Source organism: Mobula hypostoma, chromosome 13, assembly GCF_963921235.1.
Source record: "Mobula hypostoma chromosome 13, sMobHyp1.1, whole genome shotgun sequence".
Taxonomy (NCBI): Eukaryota; Metazoa; Chordata; class Chondrichthyes; order Myliobatiformes; family Myliobatidae; genus Mobula; species Mobula hypostoma.
In genome coordinates this window covers 22,511,215-22,533,403 of record NC_086109.1, presented here as the reverse complement: position 1 = coordinate 22,533,403, position 22,189 = coordinate 22,511,215, and the positions used below count along the sequence as shown (strand labels likewise).

The 22,189-nt window shown below is 42.2% G+C and overlaps 1 protein-coding gene across 6 annotated transcripts in view; it reads left to right on the top strand.

Annotated features, from left to right (window-relative positions):
• Positions 1–17,724: 17,724 nt before the first annotated feature.
• The window catches only part of LOC134355483 (tyrosine-protein phosphatase non-receptor type 22-like), a 128,091-nt gene continuing 123,626 nt past the window's right edge, over positions 17,725–22,189 (top strand). For 2 of the 6 annotated variants that reach the window (XM_063065433.1, XM_063065432.1), the window contains exon 1: positions 17,734–18,026. In XM_063065433.1, the coding sequence (XP_062921503.1) occupies positions 17,937–18,026 (90 nt within the window). In that variant the 5' untranslated portion in view covers positions 17,734–17,936. Of the gene's footprint in view, positions 18,027–22,189 lie in introns of all 6 variants that reach the window. The other 4 variants (XR_010020095.1, XM_063065435.1, XM_063065437.1 and 1 more) reach the window with 4 other exon arrangements.

Sequence of the window (22,189 nt, the reverse complement as noted above, 5' to 3'; positions counted from 1 at the left end):
TAACCCTCAGCACATGATCCGCGGGCTCGGCTCCGGGGCCGCGGCTGGGGCTCTGGATTGAGTGCGCGGCGGGACGGGGGTGACAGAGGGGCAACGCGGGAGGGGGCCCAGGTGACTCTCGACGTGGTGTTTGTGATATCACGGCTAGGGTCACTAGCGAGAGTGGCGCCACCTCTCCCAACTCTGTGACGTCGTTAAGAATTATGGTATCACTAGCGAGGGATCCGTGAGGTGGGCTATAGCTCTAACTTCAGCACAACAATTCCAAACAAACTCATCTCTAAACTCTTTGGCCTTGGATTCGGCAAACCTCCCAACCCCATCCTCTCTGCAAATCCTTGTCTTCCAGACCAACAGACTGCAGTCAGTAAGGATTGGCAGCAACACCTCTGTCAATATTATCCTCAGCACTGATACCCCATAAGGCTGAGTCCTTACTTTACTCCTTATACACTCGCGACTCTGTTGCCAGATTCTGCTGTAAGTCCATTTGGAAGTTTTCACTGCACTGCGCCAAATTTCAAACAATGATGGGACAAGATTAACGGAGGAGATAATGACGTTGGAATCATGGTGTCAAGACAACAACATCTCCTTCAAGCCAGGAAAACAAAAGAGCTGGTCATTACCTTCTGGAAGTGGGCCAGAATACATGCCCCATCTATATCAATGGTGCTAAGGCGGAAACATTCCTACATATAAATATCTCCAACTTAGCCTGTCCAACCATATCGCCAAGAAAGCACACCAACTCTTCTACATCATCAAAAAGTGTAGGAAAATTGCACGTCCCTGATGCCCTTCACCAACTTTTATAGATGCACTGTAGAAAGTATCACATGATGTATCACAGCTTGGTATGTCAATTGCTCTGAACAATACTGCAAGAAATGGCAGAGAGCTGTGGACATAGCCCAGTCTATCACAAAAACTAGCTACCCCTCCATTGACTCAGTCTCCTTTTTTCACTGCCTCGAGAAAGCAGCTGTCACAATCAAGGACCACTCCCACCCCGATCATTTCTCTCTGCTCTACTAACGGACAGAATATACAAGAGCATGAGGATACGTACCATGAGGCACAAGGACAGATTCTATCCTGCTGTTAAAAGACTATTGAACAGACCTCTTATATGATAAAGAAGAACTCTTGCTGTCTCATGAGGTCTGTGAATTTTATTCATTTGCCTGCACTGCACTTTATCTGTAACTAGCACTGTATTCTGCATTCTTTTTGTACCATTTTAGCATACTTATGATCTGTGGATGGCATGAAAACAAAAGTTTTTCAAAGTATGTTGGTACATATGACAATGATTAACTAACTACTAAAATGAAGTACTTCATACTTATCTGAATTAAACTCCATATACTGTTCCACAACTCACCCAGTTGATCACTGTAATTCCTTCTTCACTGTCTACGAATCTCCCTGTTTTAATGTCATCTGCAAACTTAATATGTCTTTAACATTCTCATCCATATCATAGGTATAAATGACAAAAAAATGGGCCCAGAACCTAATCCTTAGGCACAGCACAGACCTTCAACCCGGAAAACAACTTTCCACTATCATCCTTTCCTTCCTACCATCAAGTAAATTCTGTAGCCAGTTAGGTAGCGCTCCGTGAATCCCATTCAATCTCACCCTCCAGAGCAGCATATAATGCAGTACCTTATCAAAGTTTTAGCCAAAGTCCATATAGACTACATCTACCACCCAGCCCTCATCAGCCTTCTTGGTCACTTCTTCAAAAAACAAGGCAATCAAATGTGGAAAAAAATCAAACTGTACTTATGCCGCTGGCCAATCCAATATTCAATAGGACTTACAAAGGCAGTGATTTGTTCAAGGAATGACATTGAACCCAAAAGACCATCGCTCATTGGCTCGTTCTCGGATGACCAGGTAATGTGTGTTAACCTTCAGGGACTTCCAGGAGCTGTTTACCAAGTTGGCAGCATGTGTGCAGTACAACGCCATCTTTGATAAGTATGCATTTGTTGGAAGCACCAACATATAAATATAGAATTTCTAAAATTGAGTAAATTAAAGAAAACATTTTAATAGAAAGAACAAAATTAATTACTTTCTTCCTTATGGCCCAGTTTCGCTGGTTCTTGGATGATATGTTGATGCTATTTATAGAAAAAACTTGCACTGTAATATAGATAACATCAAAGGTAAGCTGACCACAGTTTCCTGATTGTGCATAAGTCAGGATGTTACCTCCTACTGTGTCTGTCTATTAATCTCAAATTATCACCCCATTTGCAAAATAAGGAATCAGCCCTTAAATTTAATTCCCAGAAGCATTCTCCAGAGGAAAATCCTGTTATATTAAGTGTAAGAAATACAATTTGAGATTTCTGCAGAGGCATAGAACCAGAGTTTATTGTCAGTGCCGAATGAACAGTATCACGCACTAACCTTGTGTCTGTCAGTGCCTTTCACTGGAGATCGTTCACACCACCTTGCTAAAAAGCCCAGTGACCTCTATGAACACATGATACACAAATGAATGAAGCAAGTGGCAGCATAATCACTGTTTTTTTAAAGCGTGGCGGAGTTTCTATTTGAGATATGAATTCAGTCTGCTGAATGGACTATTTGTTACCCAGAAGGTGATCGTAGATCCTGTTTCCCAGCTGGTCTCCCATTTGAGTACTGACCAAGTCTGTGTTAGTGTAACTGGATACTCACAGGGAATGCAGCCGGGAATGCAACTGTATTGAAGGGTCTTCAATGACCAAAGCACAATCTGATCCAGAGAATGGCACATAGTTGATTCACCCCAATCTCAACTCAGGCACTGAAGGCAAAATGAAATGAAGCAATAAGTTTGGTTTGAAAGAGATCAAAGAAAGACAAAAAGTAAGGTAATAACACTCAATTTTCTAGCATCAACAATAATGTAAATTGAAAGGAATAGAACTTCATGCATATAAATGTAAATTTTCAATGCCAAAGAGGTTGTTTGACACGAGTTGTAGTGCAATCAGTCAAGTTGAGTATGATGTCCTCCCAAGAGGTTATGCCCTTATACTTTATACTTTATTGTCGCCAAACAATTGATACTAGAACATACAATCATCACAGTGATATTTGATTCTGCGCTTCCTGCTCCCTGGAGTACAAATCGATAATAAATATTAAAAATTTAAATTATAAATCATAAATAGAAAATAGAAAATGGAAAGTAAGGTAGTGCAAAAAAACCGAGAGGCAGGTCTGGATATTTGGAGGGTACGGCCCAGATCCGGGTCAGGATCCGTTCAGCAGTCTTATCACAGTTGGAAAGAAGCTCTCCTTAATGGAGAACGCCTGTTTAACATAGGGAGGTTGACGCACAGGCAGCCATTACATGGTACTTGACAGATTGGGGCCAGAGTCCGGTGACATGGAGTGCAAGATGACTGGGGACCCTTCACTGCTGCAGCCTTCATTCGTCTTCACTGTTGTTGTGACAAGTCATCACCTTCCGACAGCTCCTGCATGGAGGTCTTGGCTGGATCACTCTTTTTTTGAAAACTCCGCCTTGAACTTCCTGCCAGGAGCTAAGCCCCAGACAGCATCATTCTCGGGATCTCAGGAACTCACAAGCCTCTCCACCATGACAAGGTAACGAGCCTTGGAGAAGACACTAAGGCATATAACATTAACCAAAAGGATAAAAACTCTAAACTACAGTTTGTGTCTCTGTCTCTAAACTAGAGTATGTGTCTCTGTGAACCTTAGTGTGTCTATATTAGCTAATAGAACAAATCCATGCTGTTACAAGTATTGACAAATCTCTCAGTGAGAAAAACATTACTCAGTTTCTAGGAGAGCACAGCATATATGAAGAAAACTTGCAAATTTCTGCATTTAACTATGTGTGCATGCAGGAAATAAAAGTTGTTCAATTCCCATGTTACTAACAGTGAACGCAGAACTCTGAAAAATTAATACGACTCTTCAGCCAGGAGATGGTGCCATTGATCAGCATAACTCTGTTAGATTATTTGGTTCAAAGTTCACAAGGTCAAATTAAATTTATTATCAAAGTTGCATATCACCCTATGCAAGCCAATTTTCTTGCAGGCATTCATAATAAATAGAAAGAAACACAATCGAATCAATGACCGAGTTGGACAACCAGTGCTCAAAAGACGACAAACTGTGTAAAAACAAAAAAAAAGAAAAAATACAATTATAAATAAGCAATAATTATCGAGAAAATGAGTGTAGGGTCCTTAAAAGTGAGTCTATTTGTTTGTGGAATCAGTTTAGTGTTGGGCTGAGTGAAGTTATCCACTCTGGTTCAAGAGCCTGATGGTAGAAGGTTAACTGTTCCTGACCCTGGTGGTGTGGGATTTTGAGGATCCTGTACCTCCTTCCTGATGACAGCAGTGAGAAGAGAACACGGCTTAGATGGTGGGGGTCCTTGGTGATGGATGCTGCTTTCTCACAATAGCGCTCCTTGTAGATGTGTCCCACTTTCACCTCTTGAGTACTGGTAGTGGGTGTGTGTGTGGGGGGGTGTTGAGTGGTTGGATAGTCAAGTTATTAAATTATCATTCAACTTCAAAAATAAAATCATACTTGTTCAAATTATGAGTAATGCAAATAAAATACTGGGGGAGCCCAGCAGGTTCGGCAACATCAATGGAAAGGAATAAACAGTCATTTCATGCTGAGATCCTTCATCGGGACTGGAAGTGAATGAGAGGAATCCAGAATAAGCTTGGGAGAGGGGAAGGAGTACAAGCTAGAGGTGAGAGGTGACACCAGGAGGAAGGTAGGTAGGGGTAAGTGAGAAACTGTGAGGTGATGGGTGGAAAAGGTAAAGGGCTGAAGAAGGGATCTGATAGGACAGGAGAGTGGACCTTGGAAGAAAGGGAAGGAGGGCAGGTATCAGACAATGAGGAGAATAGAAGTAATAAAAGCAGGGCCAGAGTAGGAATGGAAGAAGAAGGAACAGGGAGGGAGAAATGACCAGAAGGTAGCGAATTCTATGTTTATACTGCACCAGCAATCAGAGGCTGGCCATCTGGTCTGTGCTAATTTTTAGGTTTTAATAGACCTTCTTTCCATCCTTTCATTTTTTTCTCCATAATTTAGCTTCTCTGCAAACTTCTGTATGATAATTATCTCAAATACTCTATGTGGTAGCAAATTCTACAATCTAATCACCTTCTACATAAAGATTCTCACTCATCCCTTCCGGAGGTCTTATCATATTGACATTATATTTTGAAAAGATTTCTTTATCTTTCACATGTACACCAAAACACAGTGAAATGCCTCATTTGTGTCAAATCGAATCAGCTGGAGGCAGCCCACAAGTGTCGCTATGCTTCCGACACCAACATTCCATGCCCACAACTTAATAAACCCTAACAATACATCTTTGAAAGGTAGTTATAATTCATTAGCAGGAAAGAAAAGAAAGAAGAATGGTGAAAGAGGAAGAAAGAAAACAAGCAAATGGCAGATTGTGTTAACTTTCTCGATCTCACCGTTTGTTACTCTGCACCTCTCAATCGACAATGAGTGTGTGAGAAAAGCACCCAGCAAAATGACAATAGAGCTGTGTACAATTTATGACACATTATCTCACACTCTTCTTGCTGTTCTGAGACCACAGAAATCATGGTTATATGTTAATGTTGAAACTGTTTCCTTCAGTTAGATAATTCAAGGGATAAAGAAAAGACCAACATGACATTTCATTGAATTCCCATGAGTGATGCAGGTAATTAATGCATAATGAAAATGCATTGTCTTTACCACGCTGTGAGTAGCGACTGTCAGCCATGAGGATGGAGTGGAGGAGTGTACATCACATACATACTTCTGCCACACTGCACTTAACTAGTGACAGACTGTTGTAATTTCCAAATTTTCATTTCAAAATCATGATTAAACCCCAATTACTGGAACTGTGAGGTAGCAGCTGTACTAAGTGTATCACAGTACCACCCAATCTTGGAAATAAGTATAAATTGCCCATACCTGTTTGCTATGAGGCCATTATGAACCATGCAAATAATGCATGGTGGGAGTTAGTTATAGGTTAGGCAGCAGAAGGATAAGACCATAAGACGTAGAAGCAGAATTTAGCCATTTGGCCTATCAAGACTGCTCTGCCTTTCCATGATGGCTGATTTATTACCTTCTCAAAGCCATTCTTTTGCCTTCTCCCCATAACCTTTCACACTCTTACTAATCAAGAACCTATCGACTTCCACCTTAACCAGTGACTTGGCCTGCACATCCGTTTGTGGATTCCACAGATTCACCACCTTCTGGCTGTGGATAGCAAGATTATCTGTTCTGCAAGAGAAAACAATCTAAGCAGTAATTCTAACCCAGGAAAGGAGACAAAAGGTCAGGCGTTCAAACCAAATTTAGATCCTAGCCCTAATTTATTTAAGTCTGTCAAATGGAAAATGCAGATCTGGCCATAAGCATGAGATATAACATTTGTACAAGCATGTTGTTGTGATCTGGAAATCAGAATAAAAAACTTAGAAAGAAGAATTGAATAAATATTTGAAAAGTAAAATAATTGCCAGAAAGTGCACATGAAAAGAGACTAATTAGTTTTGTTGTATCAGCACAACTTTCTGAACCTCAGAATCTCTCAAAGTAATGTATTTATTTACCTGAAGTTGCTTGGAATTGGGAAACATGAATTCCAAATTGCACACATTGAGATCTCACAGCTAGGCACATGGACTGAATGAGTTTCTTCTGTGCAATGTGATTCTAAAAGAAAGAAACTATGGTTGGTTTCCGGAGGGACAGTCTGCTATTATTCTTTCTCACCAGTAGATGTTGCGTTTTACATACATAATCCTTCTCACTCATTGTTGCCAAGTCTTTGCTGTGATTCAATGTTACTCAAGTCCTGTGCTTTGAAAAATATGGAGCACAACTATAAAAGCATGATCTGAACAACCACAAGATAGAGGAGCAGAATTAGACCATTCAACCCATCAAATTTGCTCCACCATTCCATCATGGCTGATTTATTATCCCTCTCAACCCCATTCTCCTGCCTTCTCCTCATAACATTTGACACACTTACTAATCAAGAACCAATCAGCCGCCACTTTAAATATACCCAAGGACTTGGCCTCCATAGCATCTGTGGCAATTATTACTGTCCTACGGCTTAAGAAATTCCCCGTCATCTCTGTTCTAAAGGGAAGTCCCTCTATTCTGAAGCTGTGCCCTCTAGTCCTAGACTCCCCCACTATAGAGAACGTCCTCTCCATGTCCACTCTACCTAGTCCTTTCAATATTCAATAGATTTCAATGAGATCCCTCCTCATGATGATGCATAGATAATGAAAATAAGAGGAATGTAGGAACATAGTAATTGTAAGATTGCAAATGGCCCAAACCCTCACTGTTCCCCTTTGTCCGCCATGATCATTGAACAAAAGAAAGAAATTGTAATTTATGTAGCACATTTCCTGAACCCAAGATATCACAACTTCTTCACCTAGTGAAGTACTTTTGAACTGTTGTCACTTTTACAATGCAGAAAGAGACAGCAAACCATTTCCTTTTAGCACGTGCTGACAGACAGAAATGAACTAAGGAGCAGAAAATCTGTTTTATATATGTAAAACAAGATTGAAAATTAGGATAACTTCCTTGTTCATCCAAACTAGTGTCACAGGTCCTTTTTGTCCATCTGAAAAGATAGATGGCACCTCATATGTAAATTCTGAATGATAATCCGTTGTTCCCTCACCTAATAAAGTCAACCTTTCTTCCCAGGTTTTCAATATGTCTAACGAGTAAACATTAATATTAAATACACGTGTATTTTTTCCAGAATTGGTCACAGCATTGTCTTGGAAATTAATTTTGCATGCCTAGTGATACCAGAAGAATGTTGAGGTCTTTCAAGCTTAATTATTTCCCAGAACTTTTTACTTAAGGGAAATCTTGTTACAATTATTCAAGATATTGCAGAGACCGCACTTCAAAGTTCAAAGTAAATTTATTATCAAAGTACATACATGACACCATATACATCTCTGAGATTCATTTTCTTGCGGGCGTTCACAGTGAATACAAAGAAATACGACAAAATCTATGATAGACCGTACCCAAAAAGACAGACAAACACCAATCTATAAAAGACAACAAACTGTGCAAATACAAAAAGAGAAAAATAATAATGGTAAACTAGAATGGTTGGGGGGTAGGAATCAAATTAAATAGGCTAGCCGTGAGGAGGTTAGTTCACAACAGAGGGATGGGAACCAGTGCAGAGAGACAGAGGGGTGTAAAGTGAGCGTAGAAGCAAAAAGTACAAAGGAGAAAAGTAAAAGTGGCAGGCCGACAAATCCAGGGCAAGCATTAAAAAGGGCCACTTTTCAACATAATTGTACAAGGGCTAAGAGAGTTGTAAAAGAGCGCCTGAAGGCTTTATGTGTCAATGCAAGGAGCATTCGTAATAAGGTGGATGAATTGAAAGTGCAGATTGTTATTAATGATTATGATTTAGTTGGGATCACAGAGACATGGCTCCAGGGTGACCAGGGATGGGAGCTCAACGTTCAGGGATATTCAATATTCAGGAGGGATAGACATGAAGGAAGGGGAGGTGGGGTGGCATTGCTGGTTAAAGAAGAGATTAACGCAATAGAAAGGAAGGACATAAGCCGGGAAGATGTGGAATCGATATGGGTAGAGCTGCGTAACACTAAGGGGCAGAAGACGCTGGTGGGAGTTATGTACAGGCCACCTAACAGTAGTAGTGAGGTCGGAGATGGTATTAAACAGGAAATTAGAAATGTGTGCAATAAAGGAACAGCAGTTATAATGGGTGACTTCAATCTACATGTAGACTGGGTGAACCAAATTGGTAAAGGTGCTGAGGAAGAGGATTTCTTGGAATGTATGCGGGATGGTTTTTTGAACCAACATGTCGAGGAACCAACTAGAGAGCAGGCTATTCTGGACTGGGTTTTGAGCAATGAGGAAGGGTTAATTAGCGATCTTGTCGTGAGAGGCCCCTTGGGTAAGAGTGACCATAATATGGTCGACTTCTTCATTAAGATGGAGAGTGACATAGTTAATTCAGAAACAAAGGTTCTGAACTTAAAGAAGGGGAACTTTGAAGGTATGAGACGTGAATTAGCTAAGATAGACTGGCAAATGACACTTAAAGGATTGACGGTGGATATGCAATGGCAAGCATTCATTGGTTGCATGGATGAACTACAACAATTGTTCATCCCAGTTTGGCAAAAGAATAAATCAAGGAAGGTAGTGCACCCGTGGCTGACAAGAGAAATTAGGGATAGTATCAATTCCAAAGAAGTAGCATACAAATTAGCCAGAGAAAGTGGCTCACCTGAGGACTGGGAGGAATTCAGAGTTCAGCAGAGGAGGACAAAGGGCTTAATTAGGAAGGGGAAAAAAGATTATGAGAGAAAACTGGCAGAGAACATAAAAACGGACTGTAAAAGCTTTTATAGATATGTAAAAAGGAAAAGACTGGTAAAGACAAATGTAGGTCCCCTGCAGACAGAAACAGGTGAATTGATTATGGGGAGCAAGGACATGGCAGACCAATTGAATAATTACTTTGGTTCTGTCTTCACTAAGGAGGACATAAATAATCTCCCAGAAATAGTAAGGGACAGAGGGTCCAGTGAGATGGAGGAACTGAGTGAAATACATGTTAGTAGGGAAGTGGTGTTAGGTAAATTGAAGGGATTGAAGGCAGATAAATCCCCAGGGCCAGATGGTCTGCATCCTAGAGTGCTTAAGGAAGTAGCCCAAGAAATAGTGGATGCATTAGTGATAATTTTTCAAAACTCGTTAGATTCTGGACTAGTTCCTGAGGATTGGAGGGTGGCTAATGTAACCCCAATTTTTAAAAAAGGAGGGAGAGAGAAACCGGGGAATTATAGACCGGTTAGCCTAACGTCGGTGGTGGGGAAACTGCTGGAGTCAGTTATCAAGGATGTAATAACAGCACATTTGGAAAGCGGTGAAATGATCGGACAAAGTCAGCATGGATTTGTGAAAGGAAAATCATGTCTGACGAATCTCATAGAATTTTTTGAGGATGTAACTAGTAGAGTGGATAGGGGAGAACCAGTGGATGTGGTATATTTGGATTTTCAAAAGGCTTTTGACAAGGTCCCACATAGGAGATTAGTGTTCAAACTTAAAGCACACGGTATTGGGGGTAAGGTATTGGTGTGGGTGGAGAATTGGTTAGCAGACAGGAAGCAAAGAGTGGGAATAAACGGGACCTTTTCAGAATGGCAGGCGGTGACTAGTGGGGTACCGCAAGGCTCAGTGCTGGGACCCCAGTTGTTTACAATATATATTAATGACTTGGATGAGGGAATTAAATGCAGCATCTCCAAGTTTGCGGATGACACGAAGCTTGGCGGCAGTGTTAGCAGTGAGGAGGATGCTAAGAGGATGCAGGGTGACTTGGATAGGTTGGGTGAGTGGGCAAACTCATGGCAGATGCAATTTAATGTGGATAAATGTGAAGTTATCTACTTTGGTGGCAAAAATAGGAAAACAGATTATTATCTGAATGGTGGCCAATTAGGAAAAGGGGAGGTGCAATGAGACCTGGGTGTCATTATACACCAGTCATTGAAAGTGGGCATGCAGGTACAGCAGGCGGTGAAAAAGGCGAATGGTATGCTGGCATTTATAGCGAGAGGATTCGAGTACAGGAGCAGGGAGGTACTACTGCAGTTGTACAAGGCCTTGGTGAGACCACACCTGGAGTATTGTGTGCAGTTTTGGTCCCCTAATCTGAGGAAAGACATCTTTGCCATAGAGGGAGTACAAAGAAGGTTCACTAGATTGATTCCTGGGATGGCAGGACTTTCATATGAAGAAAGACTGGATGAACTGGGCTTGTACTCGTTGGAATTTAGAAGATTGAGGGGGGATCTGATTGAAATGTATAAGATCCTAAAGGGATTGGACAGGCTAGATGCAGGAAGATTGTTCCCGATGTTGGGGAAGTCCAGAACGAGGGGTCACAGTTTGAGGATAGAGGGGAAGCCTTTTAGGACCAAGATTAGGAAAAACTTCTTCACACAGAGAGTGGTGAATCTGTGGAATTCTCTGCCACAGCAAACTGTTGAGGCCAGTTCATTGGCTATGTTTAAGAGGGAGTTAGATATGGCCCTTGTGGCTACAGGGGGTCAGGGGGTATGGAGGGAAGGCTGGGGCGGGGTTCTGAGTTGGATGATCAGCCATGATCATAATAAATGGCGGTGCAGGCTCGAAGGGCCGAATGGTCTACTCCTGCACCTATTTTCTATGTTTCTATGTTTCTATAAATAAATAAGCAATAAATATTGACAGCATGAGATGAAGAGACCTTGAAAGCGAGACCATAGGTTCAGTAATGGGGTGAGTGAAGTTGGGTGAACTTATTGCATTTGGTTCAAAAGCTTAATGGCTGAGGGATTACAGCTGTTCCTGAATCTGGTAGCTCCTGTATCTCCTTCCTGATGGCAGCAGCGGAAGAAAGCATGGCCTGGATGGTGAAGGTCCTTGTTGATGGTTGCTGCTTTCCTGCAACAGCACTCCATGCAGATGTGCTCAATACTGGGGAGGGTTTTGCCCATAATTGACTGGGATGTATCCTCTACTTTTTGTAGGCTTTTCCATTCAAGGGCATTGGTGTTCCCATACCAGGCTTTGATGCAACCAGTCAATATGCTCTCCACCATACAAATAAAGACATTCTTTAATTCCAGTGTACAATTCTAGTCTCCTGACTATAGGAAGGACATCAATAAGTTGGAGAGGCTGCAGAGGCCATAAGGCTTCTGAGACTGGACAACTTGATTGAGAAGCAGAGATTGGATTAGTAGGGATGATTTTCCATGGAGCGTAGGAGGCTGAGAACTGACCTAATAGAAGGATATAAAATCATGAGAGGCACATACAAGGTGAATGGTCACAGTCTTTTTCCCAGTGTGTGGGAATCTAAAACCACAGGGCATACATTTAAGGTAGGAGGCGAAAGAGTTAAAGATTACCAGAGGAGCAATTTTTTCACGCAGTGTGGTGAGTATTTGAAACAACTTGCCATAGGAAGTGGTAGAGGCAGGTACAATTACAGGGTTGAGCAAATGCTGGAGGAGCTCAGCAGATCAGGCAGTGTTTATAGAGGGAAATGAATAGTTGAAGTTTCAGTCTGAGATTTTCATCAGGATAGCCTTGATGAAAGGTCTTGGCCCCACAGGTCAATTATTTATTTCTCGCCATAGATGCTGCCTGATTTCTTCCAGCATTTTGAGTACATTGCTCAAAATTTCCAGCATCTTACGTCTCTCATTTACAAGGTTGGACAGGGTACATGAATAGGAAAGATTTAATGGCATATGGGCAAAACACAGGCATATTCAGATTCATCAGACGTACATTAAAACACACAGTGAAGTATGTCGAGTTACAAACAAGAGAAAATCTGCAGAGTCGGAAATCCAAAGCAACACACACAAAATGCTGGAGGAACTCAGCAGGCCAGGCAGCATGTGCAAAATCCGCATCACCAACATAGGCAGAACAATACAGAACACAACAAGCGACAAAACAACAATGGGAGGCCAAGGCCCGTTTCCCCCTCCCACCCACCCATGTACATACACAGTCCTCCAAATCCCAGGATAGACCATCTTTGGCCTCCAACCTCCAGTGAATTCAGACTAGCGGACTTTAGGCCTTTGACTTCCCAGCAGTCTCACAGAGATTCAGCGTCTCGGGGCTTTGGCAATCAGGCCTTGAATTCTGGACTCTCTGATGATACTAAGCCTTGACCACTGCTCTCGCTGACCCGTGTACCTAGGGTGTCACAGGCCCTCATGCCTCTGGCCCACACAGAACTCCAATCCTGGAACCCACTGACCTTGAAGGCACTAGGGGCCAGCTCATTTAGTTGAAATTGAGGAATTGGACTGAAGGATCTATTTTAATGCTGTATGATTCTGACTCATGGAGATCTTCCTTTCTCTGCCTTCTGATCACATTGAGTCACTATTTCCAGTTGTTTGTTTGCTGTGTCCATCTCTGCCATAGCTGGTGGCATTGTAGTGCTGAAAGTTATGGTCTTTGTCATCAGTGTAAGTGACCTAGGTTCAGTTCTAATCACCAGTACTGTTGGGGTGTTTGCATGCTTGCTGTGTAACTTCATGGTTTCCCCAGAAGATCCTGTTTCCTCCCACCTCCCAAAGACATCTTAGTTGTTAGGGTCATGCGCTTAATGTAAATTACCCATAGTACAGGTGGCTGGTGAGGGATTGGGAAAATATAGACACGTGTGAGAGAATAGGTGCAGAGGCATAAGTAGGGAAATATAATTGAGGAGATTGCTCCAAGAGTCAGTACAGACTCAATGGGCCAAAAGACTTCTCTTTATGTCATAATGAAATACATAATTTGACTATCTCCATGCTACCTTCTCATATTAACATGGAAAAGGCAGGAAATGCAGGAGGAATATCAGGAAGTATCAGCAGATCAGGCTGCAGCTGTGGAGAGAGAAGAAAAGACATTTTTTCATGGTGACTTTAGAAGAACTTAGAACTGAAATTCATTAAAAAGTAACTGAAAATGGGAAGGAACAAACCACATATGGTCCAATTTCCAAGCTGATGCACATACACAAATACATATGTGCACAGAGACGAAGGAAGATGCACGTATACGGTACAAAGCTACAGATATACTGGCATACATAAAGACACAGAAATATGTACAACAGTCCACATTATAAAGTTAATAAATATAAATGGAATAGGCAAATGCACTGGTAGCATCCCAATCCGCCAACCTACACATAGCCCATCAAATGCACAAATATGTACAAAACTTACATATACATATGCATTCACAAAGCAGAGGTGTGCACATATGAAGGAATGGATATACATATGGACTACAATATACATAAAACACATGCCAATACATTATCCCCATCTAAGAGGAAATAAGAGACAATGTTTTAGATCAATGATTCTAATCAGAACTAGGGAAAATCAGAAATAAAGCAAGTTGCAGAGGGCAAATAAAGTTGCAAAGTGGGGTTCAGAGAGGACCAGGAGGAAGGTCTGTGGTAGAGTGAAGATAGGAGAGGAGGTTGAGAGGCTCGACAAATGGAGCAAGAACAACAACCTGAGCCTCAACGTGGACAAGACAAAAGAGATGATTGTGGACTTCAAGAAGGTACAGGTCGACCACTTTTCAATGCATGTCAATGGCTCTGCTGTGAAGAGAGTGAAGACGACAAATTTCCTTGGTGTGATCTAATGGATGATCTAACCTGGACCACAATCCCTCCTTGCCAATCAAGAAGGCACAGCATGGTCTAGACTTTCTGAGACATGCATGGCTCCCCCTCCCCCATTCTAACAACTTTCTACAAGAGCACCGTCAGGATTGTCCTGTCTGGCTGCATCATCGTGTGATATGGAGGCTGCAAGGCATCAGACCACAAGAACCTAGAAAGGATAGTGAAAACCACCAAGATTACTGGGGCCTCCTTTCACACATTTATTCTTATTTTTATATTTATATTCTTGTATTTATTTTTATTCCACATTTCGGAATAAGAATGGGGTTTAATATCACTGGCACACGTTGTGAAATTTGCTAACTTTGCAGCAGCAGCACAATGCAACACATGCTAGTATAGGGGGGTGGAACTGTGAATTATACTAAGTATATATATGTATATCAGATAGTTGAATTAAACAAGTAGTGCAAAAACAGAAATTTAAAAAAGTAGTGAGTTGTTGTTCATGGGTTCAATCTCCATTCGGAATTCGGACGGCGGAGGGGAAGAAGCTGTTCCTGAATCGCTGAGCGTGTGCCTTCAGGCTTCTGTACCTCCTTCCTGATGGTAACAATGAGAAGAGGGCATGTCCTGGGTGATGGGGATCCTTAATGATGGACACAGCCTACCTGAGGCATCGTTCCTTGAAGATGTCTTGGATACTATGGAGGCTCGTGCCCATGACAGAGCTAACTAATTTTACAACTTTCTGCAGCTTACATTTAGGGCCCAAAGCATTGTTATGGATCCCCACACCCATCCCACAATCTCTTTGACCCACTACCATCAGGAAGAGGTACAGGACTAGTACCGGCACACTCCTTCCCACGGATTGTGAGACTATTGAATACCCTGCCACCACCGAGATCTTGTCGCTAGGTCAGTGTGCTGTTAAGTTTGCATTTTGAATTATATTTTATTAACTTATTTATGGTAATATTTTGGTTTATGTGCAATGTGTGTAATATGTTTTGTGGGTGCACCGTGGTCCGGATGAGCGCTGTTTCATTTGTTTGCATATGTACAGATGACAATAAACTTGAACTTGAATTACACAAGTGAAGATTATGTTGGCTGAGGGTGATAAAGGCTTTTGGGGGGGGGAATGAATAGGGGTGCCACGGTGGTATAGTGATTAGCGCAATGCGACTTGGGGCGTCGTAGTTCAGAGTACAATTCCCACGCCGTCTGTAAGATTGTACATCCTACTCATGAGTGTATGGGTTTCCTCCCACAGTCCAAAGATATACCACTGAATAGGTTAATTGATCCTGAGAATTAATTAGAATTTTTTTATTTCTTACATCTACCTCACAACATGAGGGAGTAAAAATCTTTATGTTGTATCTCCGTCACTATATACTAGCAATAAGGAAGGGAAATGTGGGAGGATGTCGCCCAAACACTAAGATTATATGCATGATCATTTACTGTACATGCCTGTACAGTCAGATATGCAATCAGATCAATGTGTATTGATAAATCTGATGGCCTGGTGAAAGAGGCAGTCCCGGAGCCTGTAGATCCTGGCCTTAATGCTGCAGTACCGTTTGTCAGACGGAAGCAGTTTGTGGTTGGGTTGGCTAAAGTCCCTGAAGATCTGTAAATGTCCTGAATAGAGACATTTACAGATGCACTGGGCTGTCCGCACCACTCTCCGCAGTGCCCTGCGACTGAGGGTAGTACAGTTCCCGTGCCAGGCGGTGACACAGCCAGTCAGGATGTTCTTGATGCTGCCCCTCTAGAAAGTCCTGAGGATTTGGGCACTCATGCCAAACCTCTTCAGCCGTTTGAGGTGAAGGAGGCGCTGTTGTGCTTTTTTCGGCACACAGCCAGTATGTACAGTCCAGGCGAGATCCTTGGTGATGTGTACACTGAGAAACTTGAAACTACTCACCCTCTCAACTACAGTCTCACTGATGTCAATAGGGGCTAGCCTGTCCCCATTCCCCCTGTAATCCACAATCCATAATCCACTTGGTTTTTTTTGACACTGAGGGAGAGGTTGTTTTCTTGGCACCACTGTGTGTCAGGGCGTTGACTTCTTCTCTGTAGGCTGCCTCGTCGTTGTTGGAAATAAGGCCTGTCAATGTTGTGTCCTCTGCAAATTGGATCAGCAGATTGGAGCTGTGAATGGCAACACAGTCGTGGGTGTATAGGGAGTAGAGGAGGCGACTCAGGACACAGCCCTGGGGTGCTCCAGTGTTGAGGGTCAGAGAGCAAAGGTGAAGCTGCCCATCCTTACCACTTGTAAATTGTAAATTGTCCTGTGGTTAGGCTAGTGTTAAATAAATGGCTGGTTGGACAATGCAGTTTGTTGGGATAAAAGGGCCTGTTCCATGTGGTATGTCCAAGTAAATAAAATAACTGACTGCTCAATATACTGAGATAAACAAGGCACAAATACACGCGTGTCAGTCGTTCAAATTCAAAATGTGCTTCTTTATAACTTTCATTTATATAGCTCATTCAATATGGCAAAATAAGCAAAATCATTGTTGAACAAATATTGACTTCGAACTGCAACAAAAAATTTAAATAAATAAAAGGAAATGTTTTTCCCTAAAAGATGAAGAACGATTGAGGAAAACAGATTTAGAAATAATATTCTGGAGATTAAGGTTATCAAGAAAAGCATGTGAATTTGATGACTATTGGAGGAGCACAGATAGTTCAGTAGGTTATCATGCTACATAAAGACATGAGAGTACGGAGGAATTTGAAAAGGAAGGCATTGCTTAGCTAAGGTCAGCAAGCAGATGGATGAAGGAGACTTGGTGTGGGTTCAGACAAGAGCAACAAAGTTTTAAGTTCGTTTAATTGTCATTCAACCATACACATATATACACCTCCAGGGTCACGATGCAAAAACACAGAACATACAGTCACGCACAGCACATAGAGTGACAGAAAAAAAACATTATCACAAGTCCCTGAAGTTTGACTGTGCGTGGGATGAGAAAAACTGCAACCTGGTGGCCGCAGTTTGAGGAAAGTTTTGAATGACCTCCAGTTTGTAGAAAATAATCCAAGGGAGGTTGACCAAGACTGTGTTGGAAATCTCATCTAGAGTCATGTTTGGACTGCAGCAAGGATGGAGTCGGGCAGTCATTCATCATATAAGCATATATGTAGATCCGTACAGGAAATAATGCGGTATGTAAATCACTCAAATAGAAAAAACGAGGTGCAACTTTATATTGTTAGTTATCTTAAAGTCGAGTAAACTAACCTGCAATATCCTAGTTATGCTTAAATTTTATAAATAAAATATCCTAGCTATGCTTAATTTCTTGAGAGTGAAGTAAAACTTCTGGGGAACAGAAAGTTAAATTGGAAAAAAAAGTTTGTAAAATTGTTTGTTAAGCCGCCTGAGAGAGAAGGAACCCCGGGGACGCTAGGACCCGGAGGGCGTGTGTCTATTTTCCCCTCTCTGACCACAGCAACAGTGACTGCTGATTTCCCTTAAGACGCTTCATGCCTTCATTAAAACCGCAGGCATGCAGCGCCGAGTCCTGCCCTTCTGGCCAGTTGAGATCACAACCTTTGTCATGTCCTGCGCCGACCAGCGAGATCTGCCGGCAGTTTCCCAGCTTTCAGCATGGACCAAAAAACTGGGTTGCTGAAATTCCTCAGAGAAGTTCAGGGCAAGAAATCCACCAAGGACGAGAATATTTCTGGGGAATTTCAGGTAAGATCGTTGTTGAAACTATTCTGAAACTCGTGTAACAGCCGCCGAGACGCAAGCAACAGGCGTGAAAGTGTCTAGGAGAAAACAACAGAAAGTGCACTTAAAGGGATCAACAGGTCGGGAGACTTTGAATCTCTCTCTGATGATCTGGACGTGGGGCTCCTGTACTTCAAGAGTACCCTCGGAGGGGTACTAACACGTAAAGTTGAATCGTCCCCCCACCCCCCCAGTCAAGAGTTACTGGGGCAAATGACGAAAAGTTCGGTCAGAAAACCGGGATTAAAGAGTTTCTAAAAGAAACGCTGGAAAGTAGACCGAGAGTTCCAGTGTTTCAGATGCCGACAGCTGAAGGCAAAGCCATCAAATAAGCAGGAGTTAAATGCCGGGTTAACTTGGGGGCTCGGGGAAATCGCTCTGACTTTGGAGCCGGTATTTATTCCACAGTCGGCGCCACTAAAGTTGTTTTTCGGTGATAATGGCATTGCCGCTAGTGCGATCTTGCTGTGTATAAATTGGCTGCCACGTTTCCCATATTACATCAGTGGCCATACAGCACTCCATAAGTACTTCATTGACGGTAACACACACACACACACAAACACACCCCCCCCCCATCCCTTCTTTTCTCTGGATTTGATTCCTGATTTTTTTTTGGCGGGGGGTGGTACTGACTGACATGCAAGTTCTAGTGGGACAAATACTTCGTTTGCAACTGTGCTGCTTTCTCCCTGACGAGTTATCTTGACAGGATTGGATAGGAGGGAACTTCTACCTTCTGGACAAAAGAACTCAGGGTCAACTGGAAATATTTCAGTAATTGAGGTAGTAACTGGATGTGCCTAATTGTTTTCTGCGACACTGTCTGTAATTGTAGGGAGTCTCAGAGGCATATTGATATCGGTAAGGAGATGCAGGGCATGTAATAATTTCCAGCAGGTAAAAACGCAAGTTTATATTTACAGGGATTCACAGGATTTTCAGGGAATCCTGGGAGAATGTCAGTATTTTCATTGGATCTCTAGGAATGGGGGTACTTGTATGTGTCCTTGTAAGCTTCTGAAATATTCCTCTTTTTTAAAAAATGGTATAGTTTTCCAGAAAGTCCTGAGGGACCCACACCGGTAGAGAAACTTGGGAAAATGTTCCTTTTGCATTAAGCAAACAACCTTGCATTCTGATGAGGACTCTCCTAACCCTCCTAAACAGGATATTTCGCAGGCGGTAATTTAGCATTTCCACATACCCATAAATAAATCACATGACATTCTAAAATGACCATCCTTGGGGGAATAGTGGATATTTTTGAAAGGTATTCGTGTATTTTTGGTAAATATGTCGCACGATGCGATTGCAGGCGGCCTGCTACATGGGCTGAAGGAGGGCTGCAATCTAACTGGTTCAAACCGGATATCACCATCAATTGTAAAACTAGAGGAATAACGTGGTCTGGCCAAGAATGTAGAGAATCCAACTTTGCAAAAATATCCTTCACGCCCTCCCGTAAAGTATTTTGTTAAGTGCATGTCTGCATATATATATATCCTGTATCACCCATGGTCATACAATCTTACACAAAGAAGGAGGTTGTTCAGGCCATCATGTCCGTGTTGTCCCTTTGAACAAGATATTCAATTAATTATTTTTTTCCTTCTCTTTTGCTGGGCGATTATCTATCCAGTTAATTTCTGTAAGAAAAACTCTGCTTGCAGCAGCCTTTCATTGAATAAAGAGCCATTTGACTATTTTTCTGTTCACTCGAAACACGTGTAGTGCACACAGGGACAGGCCCTTCGGCCCGTCAGGTTTGTGCTGACCAAGATGCCAGTCTAAACTAATTCTACCTGCCTGCACCTGATCCATATCATTGCCTGTCGAGATGCCTCTAAAACATTGCTAGCATGTGGATGCTTCCAGCACCATTTCTGGCAGTGTATTTCCAGGCATGGTCCTCTCTCTGTCTTTTTAAGATAAAAACATCTCACAAATTCTCTTTTACCCCCCCCTTCATTTCTTTCATCACTATATGGGGTGGGGGGGGAGCTACTGCACAGGATCAAAATTGGCTGTAGAGACTTGTGGGCTTAGTCAGCTCCAGCATGGCCACGAACTTCTGCAGTGTCCAGGACATCTGCAGTGAGCAATGCCTCAGGATGGCGGCATCTCTCATTAAGGACCCCCAGCACCCAGTACATGCCCCCTTCTCATTGCTACCATCAGGAAGGAGGTGCAGGAACCTGAAGGCTACACACTCAACGATTCAGGAACAGCTTCTTTCCCTCTGCCTTCTGATTTCTGAACGGACATTGAACCCATGAACACTACCTCACTACTTTTTAAAAATTATTATCTTTGCACTACTTATTTAATTAAACTATTTATATACATATTGTAATTCAGTTTTTTTCTCTATTATTATGTGTTGCATGGTACCGCTGCTGCAAAGACAATAAATTTCATGACGTATGCCGGTGATATTAAATCTGATTAAACTTTGTCCCTCTCACCTTAGACCTAGGCCCTCTAGTATTTGAATTTTGGGCCTGAGATTGTGACCATTTCCTCTATCTATGCTCATAATTTTACATTCTTCCGTCAGCTTTCCACACTCCGGACACAACAATCCTGACCTGCAGTGTGGCAAGGGGACATGTTCCTGCACCGATTCATTCTAAATTTTGTTTGATTATTCAGAATTTCCTCTTCCAATCTTACAAACCTTCTCCACTCACAATTCCCCATCCCCTTTTCCCTCTCTCACCTTATCTCCTTGCCTGTCCATCGCCTCCCTCTGTTGCTCCTTGCCCCTTTCTTCCATGGCCTTCTGTCCTCTCCTATCAGACTCCCCCTTCTCCAGCCCTGTATCTCTTTCACTAATCAACTTCTCAGCTCTTTACTTCATCCCCCTCACTCCTGGTTTCACTTATCACCTAATGTTTCTCTCTCCCCTCCCTCCACCTTTTAACTTTACTCCTCATCTTTTTTCCCCAGTCATGCCGAAGGATCTCGGCCCGAAACATTGACTGTACTTTTTTCCTTATATACTGCCTGGCCTGTTGAGTTCCTCCAGCATTTTGTGTGTGTTGCTTGGATTTCCAGCATCTGCAGATTTTTTCTTCATTGGGCAAGGAATATTGTATTCAGTTTTGGGCACTGAATCTCAGGAAGAATTCGTTGGCTTTTGAAGAGATTCACCAGAGGTTTTTAGATGTTTTGTTATGTCCTTGGTTTGTATTCATCTGACAAATACGGGAGATGGAGGTGTTTAATAAAGGATTCAATGCAGTAGATATAGGCCTCGAAACTGGAAGCCTTGAATATAATCAAATGAGCGTTGTACATATTCAGCATGAGTGGGAGTGGAAATGAAGCCTCAGTTTGGGCCCAGGTGGGGTTTCTGGTGTAATTGGGACACTGGGCCTATGCAGTGGTCAGGGAAGAGAGAAAGGAGGATCAGGGATTGTGCCTTCGATGTAGGGATGAAGGCCATGGCTGCCAACTGCCTGAGGATTGATGGGCACAGTACTAGGGCAAGAGCATGAGGTAAATGAAAGTGATAATTTGGTGATTGAGGGCGACATCAAACGCACCAGGGGAATATGGGATAAATTGATCAGGAGAGGCAGATGTGCAGGGGTCTGCAAGTTTGGTCAACAATGTCCTAACAGATTTTGTTAATCGCTTCTTTATATTTTGTAAAACTTAGTGGCTCCCTGTACTTCTTGGTCCGCTTTTTAAGCTTCCTGCTCTCAAATTCAGTTCTGTTATTTCTGTAATTATTTCCTACAATTTTTGACCTGTATCAGAGTTGACATTTATGAAAAATAAATTCAATTTACCGTAGTTCTACATAGTTCTACAAGGTTATGCAACTGAAGTAAGTACTTCTTTTCACTGAACCCTGTGACTTTCAGCATTGGTTTGATATTAATCACCCATTAGTGTTTCAAGCTGCCTAGGCCACAAGCTCTGGAATTATCTCCTTCAACTTTCTGCCTGTCTTCTTTTTTAATGATAAAATCTAAGCTTTTCAACAGTTCTCTACATCTACCCTGTGAAACTCCTTCCTAATGTTAAAGATCTCCGTTTTGTCCCTTCTCCAGAAAAGAATAATCACACTCTGCCCTGAGAGTTGGTTTTATTTATTTCTTATTTCTTATTAATCC